Here is a 6,230-nt window from a genome sequence, read left to right on the forward strand (position 1 = left end):
TATGTATAGTCCACTAAAGACTCCCTTTCCTGAGGGAGCAGTTAACACCTGCTGTATGCACATACTACCAAGTACACATCTTTACATCACAGGACTGTCCAGTACACACGAGTCTGGATGTCAAACAGTCATTCACATTTTAAAAAGCTGTGTTGTGTTCCAGTGTGTATCTTGTCCAAAACTGACCTAACTGATCCCTGAGAGACTTGAGCTCATGTTTAAGTATTCAAACAATCCTGTCTGTGGTGTATATTCTAATGCAAACATCTTTTCACAATTTGGGAGTTCACATTTTGATAAATATCACCAAAGTTCTTTACACAAAGTTCCCAGGTTATATTCCCACCAAAAGAATCTATTTGCCCAAACTAATGGCAATTTACTTTAAAGAGCAAGTGACTTTAAGGTGAAAAACTGTGTTTTTAATCTGAGATGTAATTTTAGTAGACAATTAAACTGAATAATTAAATAATGCCTAGAGTACAAAGTTTTTCTTCAAAAATCTAACCGGTTTATTGTTCAGGTCCTTGCAGAAAGGCCTGAAAGGCCCACATTTTTACTTTTGTGATCTTAAATGAAAGCGTTTAATGTGCCCTCATTATGCCTGCCTCATCGCCACTCCTGGAGGTGCTATTTCTGGAGGTAGCAATGCCCAAGTACTACATACTGATCTTAGCAAGAAAGTAGAAACATCTTCATTGGCTGTGCTATTTTGTGTCTGTTTCACTTTCTATAAAAAGTTATACCTATAATCTTCAATACAGACATAAATTAAGACTGAAACACAGAAATCGAACTCAGACTTGTTCTCTTTTGTGGTTTTAAATGACTTTCACATGATAAAAGAACTCAGCATATGATCTCTATTTTGCTAACCTACACAAATGTACACTCCCATGGGACAGTGCTGAATGCACTCTGCTCTGGACTTCCAAATGATCTACTAACAAAATCCCCAACCAATTTATAATAGACACAATCTAAGTAGAGCAGTCTAAGTACTTGACTCTTTACTAGCCCAAAAACTTGAAAGGAAGAGGTAGAGGTTTACCTGTGTGTGTTCGTAGATGTTTCTTTAGCTGAGACACATCCATGAATTTGCGATGGCAGTGGTTGCATTCCGGTAATGAGTGGCCTTGTCGCAACAATAAAAAAAGTGTCAGTGCATATATGCTCTCCCTGCATTTCTTCAGTGATTTGTGTTAAAGCACTTCCCTGAAAAATAATCACTTTAAATATGATACTTTAATATGACAATATTTTTCAAAATTAATTTGCTAACAGTAGATATTTTCCTACATATCTCAACTGTTTTCCCAAGAAAGCTGGACCCTTCCAGTCTCCCTATATGTAAAAAGTTCCTGCTGAAGTACTCATGTGAGTGGTCAATTAATCTCCAATTGCAACCCCCTGCCCCATTCATTTCTTATCAATTGACAAGGAAGGAAAAAGGACAAGGCTTAGAGGCAGGTGGGAGAAGCCTGGACTGACAGCTGGGCAGGGATGTCTCTGCCCAGGTGCCACTCAGAGCCAACTGGCTAGAGGCACTTTTGAAAGGCACCAATTCTACAGAATAATATAAGGACATTTCATTAAGAGTGCTTTTTGAGATTCCCCTCCCCCCACATATAAATGCCCCTAAGACTCATTTCATTTATCTTCTACTTCTATATGAAAATATGTATTTGCACTTCTCTCCCAGCAAGTTCAATTTTCTCTCACTTTAATAGTATACCTGTATGAACTCGGTAATGGCTCTTTAGTTGTCTTTTCTGGCTGAAATATTTTCCACACTGATCACAGGTAAAAGACTTCTGTCCTGCCGAATGAAAAACATCATACTAAAATAGCAAAGGTATGATAGGCATAAGGGAGCAGAGACCAAGGTAGAACTGGGTAACTCAAGCTTCCCCTCAAAGGCATCCAAAGGCAAATAATTCTAGGCTCTGGTAGTTAAACAAACATGACTGCCCCCTGCAATTCCAGTAGCCAGTTTAGAAGCCCCAGTTTAATGTTCAGTGTTGTCCAGGACTGACTTTCCATTTACACTCTGACAGCTGCGTGATCCTATTTTTCCACGACACCATGTAGGAAGTGACACCATATAGATCCTGATCATTGTCATGGCCACCATGACAATGAGAACTTACTGGCAGCTGGTCCTTGGGATAAGCCTGTTTACCTGAGTGCAGGCTCATGTGCTCCAGCAGCGAGTGCTTGGTGGTGAGAGCCTTGCTGCACACGGTGCAGGTATACGGCCGCTCGCCCCTGTGCATCCTGGTGTGGACCTGCAGCGAGTGCTTCTGGGCAAAGCCTTTTCCACACTCATTACATTTGAAAGGTCGCTCCCCTGGAATCAGAGCCCAGAAAAACAGTGTAAATTAAGAATCTGTACATCTGTATTTTCCCTCCCAAATTAAAATGTCACTAAAGCATATAGCCTAAAGGTCAGTGGGGGGGAGAATAACAGTAGTAAAAGTGCGCAAGTTGAAACAGACAAATCTGGAACAGATACCAGCAGTGAGGGGCACTGAGATCACCTCAGTATTTGAGACTTGTAAGGCTCAGGAAGTGGTGGCACCTGGTTCTCTCTACTGGGAGCCAGGGAGGATAACTGAGTGTACTTCAAAGGTAGACTTCCCAGGCCCTTTGTCCTATTCCAGGCAGCCAGGAAACACTTTTTCCCAAACAGAAGAGGACAAAACAAAGGATTGGTGGATCAGGGCCTTGGGATAAGCACAGTAGAGCTAGACTATGAAAAGGAAAGCGTGTCAAAGTGTATTTGGGAAGATGAAGACTCCCCTTTTGCTCCAGCCTTTCTCCCCATTCCATTCTGCACTAAGGCTTTGAGGTAGAGAGTATAGTCTGAACTTGAAGGGCCCGAGGTGAAAGGGATACCAGGGATCAGAAGGTAGTGGGGGCTTGCCATCATCTACAGGCCCTTTCAACATGGCAGAGTTGCCTACAGCCTTTAATTATTCTTGTGTGATTAAGTATGAATTAAAAAATATCATCAGTCAGGGAAAGCCTTTAACAATTTAAACCGATACCAAAACAGACAAGAAAGCCAGAGACTTGCAGAGAACAGACACTGCCCACGGTGAAGAAATGTTGAACACTAACAAGTAAGTGAGGAGTATAACTCATATGCTCAGAGGTAAGAAATTACATTGTGAAACAGAAAGAGAATCTTAATAAAACAGTATTAGAGAAAGAACTCTTAGAAGTGTAAGTAGTAGAAATAGTATAACTGTACGCACAGAAAGATAATGTGGCAATCTACCAGGAAGTAGAGCAAAAAAGAATGGAAAGTTTGAAAGGGGTCCGAGGGTTTATGTACACACAGTGGGAGTTCAAGAGAGAACAGAGAGGAGAAATCATCTATAAAAGAGTTAAAAATGTTCTGGAATAAAAGCCAGGAGTATCTACTGGTCTCCACCCAAATGGAAGTGATTCACTGCAATAGGCAGCACCTATATGCTATTTTCCTTAAAATGCCATAAACGCCGGCTCTATTACAGTGCAGCGAATACTTCTCAGGTGTCTACTTGTCCCATGTGAAGAACCAGAATTCAGGGTGCTCACCTCATCTGTACTAAAAATTCCTGGGGAGCTTTTTATAAACAAGATGCCTCCAGAAAATGAAATCAGGAACTCTGTGGGTGTGGCCCCACTGGCAGTTTTAGTAACTCCCAGGTGCTGCTTGTATGTGGCTAGGCTGAGAATCAGCCTGCTGGATGAGAGAAAGCTACACACCATTCCTACACTTATTAAGTCAAGGGGTATTTAAGTGGCAGTTTAAAGAATGAGCTAAGTATATGAGAGGGCTGAAAGGAGGAAGGGATTTCTGGTTAGGGGTACACTGTCCAAGAGTGGCCACTTAAAATAGAACATTCAGTTCCTTACACTTGTCACATGTCAAGTGCTCAAAATCCATGTGGCTAATCGTGACAGCACAGACGCAGAACATTTCCATCATCACAGGGTCTCTTGGCCAGCGCTGGCCTAGAGGGACTAAAAAAGAGGAAGACATTTACAGCTCGATAGCTAAGCAAGAAAGCTGTGCAGACAGACCTGGGCCAAAGCACAGCTATGGTAAAGGTGAGGAACATTCAAGAGTCAGACGGCAGAATGAGTTTGGCTCTAGCTCGTGATACAATGCCTTGAACCAGAAACTCTAAATAAATGTTCTCAAATTAGGCCACCTGGGCTCATATCCCTGCTCTGTCGCTAAAGGGATGATCTGGCCAAGTTAATTAATTTTCTAGCACTTGGCATATTTAACTTTACAGTGGGAATACTAACATCTCTCTCAAAGGATCATTGTGAGAAATGCAGTAACATGTATAACAGCTTTATTGCAATGCCCATGACATAGCAGTTGCATGATAAATGAAAGCTAGGATCATCACTACTATTCCAAAACACATTCCATTGAGCTGTGAAAGTGTAATTACCCGTGTGACTCCTCTGGTGGATAGCTAAAAAGTGATTGTACTTAAAGACTTTGCCACAGTCTTTACATCGGGCCTCAGGACCACTGGAGCGCTTTCTCCTTCCACAGACCTTCTTCGCTGAACCTTGGTCATCTTCATCCCCAGTAAGTTTGTAATCTTTAAGTTTGACAGATCTCCGGATCCTCCGCTTGCTGTACCGACTCCGGCTGTCCTGTCCATCCTGGCTCTTGGGATCACAGTTCTCATCTTTTTCAGCAGGCATCTCCTCCCCTACAGCTGGTCCAGAGTCTTCCATTTCTTTTGCAGGAATCTGTTCATTCATTATGCCACTGCCTCCCTCTTTAATCACAAAGTTCTGTCTATTTTGAACTGAATTGTTCTCTCTCAGCTGTATTTCTTCTTCTGTGGCCAGTTCTGATTTCCCCTCCTGCACATTGTTGACTTTTCTTGGCCTTCCCCGTTTCCGCTTTGGAGGATCATTTTTCTTATTAGAAATCACCACCACTGGAGCACCAGCGCTGTTCAAGGTTGTTGGTACTGGGGAACTATGGTTACTCTGAAAGTCTGTGTAAGCTTTTACCAGGTCGTAGACCTTTAAGAATTGAGCAGTTGCCAAGATCTGTTCTGTACTTTTCTCATTCGCCTGGAGATAACCTGTGTAGATAAATTCCAGCAGGATACCAAATGTGTCAGCAACCATGCCTTCCAGCATATAAATGGACTGGCCAATTTCCCGCTCTTCAGCAAACATCATTGAGAAATATTCACTGCTGGCAGCAAGTAAGGCTTTGTGGGCCCGGAAATGCACATTCTCCACGATTAATGTAATATCACAGAGAAAGCCTTTCTTCCTCTGATCCTCAAAACTGGCCAGGATCATGTTACTGTGAGTGTCTGAACGTACAACAAGCTGCCCAGGTGGCTCTGATGATGTTTCTGCCATTTTCCTTAGAAATCAAGAAATAAGAAATGTTTACAGTGAAATTGAAAATGTTTCTATAGAAAGAAATGTCCTAAAAAGTTAATTCCTGCTCAAAAAAAACCTACTTTCCCCATTGTTAAAAGGGATTTTACCATTTGCCACTTTTTAAATAGATTTAAAAACTCTGTTTTGGCCCCTCATTTCTGTTGTTCTACTTCCTAGCTGGGTGCACTTCCAACATTTACGTTACCTCTCAGGTCGTTTCCTCCTCTGCAAAATGATGGGGCTGGTCTCCACCATCTCTCTATGTCCTTCCCAGCACTAACTTTCCACAGTTGCACAAACACCGGAATAAGACCCAGTTCACAAATTACTGTGCCGAGGTCACAAACTACTGAATCTTGTCTTTGAGAACAATTATGATGCGAAGGGGCACAACATGTACACGTGCTAGTAAATTCTGGGGCGGTCGCGTACAGTGTAAGGGTCACCGGGCCTTGCTTTGGAAGGGCGACATGGACCGGTCCCACGGGCTCCTGCTACCGCGCGCGGCGCGGCGGCGGGCAGGGCTACTCCTCCGAGCGCCGGGCCAGGAGCGGGAGGCGCGGCAGGGCGACCCACGCCCGCAGTCCCGGACCCGCGGGTGGGACCCCGGAGCCGATGACTGGGCGTGGTGATCACGGCCGCGGGTCTCGCGCCACGCACGGCTCGCCCGGGGCCGACCTACCTCTCGCGGCGCCCTGCGGGTCGCGACCGCGACCTACCCACCCGGCGGCCTGCGGGAGCACCCACGCGGGGCCCACTCTGGCCCCTCACAACACCGCGGAAAGCCGCCGCGGGCCCGCACCACA

General features: G+C 44.2%; 1 protein-coding gene across 2 annotated transcripts in view; it reads right to left on the bottom strand.

The window, feature by feature from the left end:
• The window catches only part of ZBTB24 (zinc finger and BTB domain containing 24), a 12,793-nt gene extending 6,563 nt beyond the window's left edge, over window positions 1-6,230 (bottom strand). The window contains exons 1-5 of one of the 2 annotated variants that reach the window (XM_004673757.2): window positions 6,107-6,230; window positions 4,458-5,404; window positions 2,183-2,350; window positions 1,736-1,819; window positions 1,052-1,135 (exon numbers count right to left, since the gene is read on the bottom strand). In XM_004673757.2, the coding sequence (XP_004673814.1) occupies window positions 1,052-1,135; window positions 1,736-1,819; window positions 2,183-2,350; window positions 4,458-5,400 (1,279 nt within the window). In that variant the 5' untranslated portion in view covers window positions 5,401-5,404; window positions 6,107-6,230. Of the gene's footprint in view, window positions 1-1,051; window positions 1,216-1,735; window positions 1,820-2,182; window positions 2,351-4,457; window positions 5,405-6,106 lie in introns of those variants that run through there. The other variant, XM_012722010.1, reaches the window with a different exon arrangement.

The sequence above is a fragment of the Condylura cristata genome, unplaced genomic scaffold (genome assembly GCF_000260355.1).
Source record: "Condylura cristata isolate star-nosed mole 26May11 unplaced genomic scaffold, ConCri1.0 scaffold00001, whole genome shotgun sequence".
NCBI classification, from domain to species: Eukaryota; Metazoa; Chordata; class Mammalia; order Eulipotyphla; family Talpidae; genus Condylura; species Condylura cristata.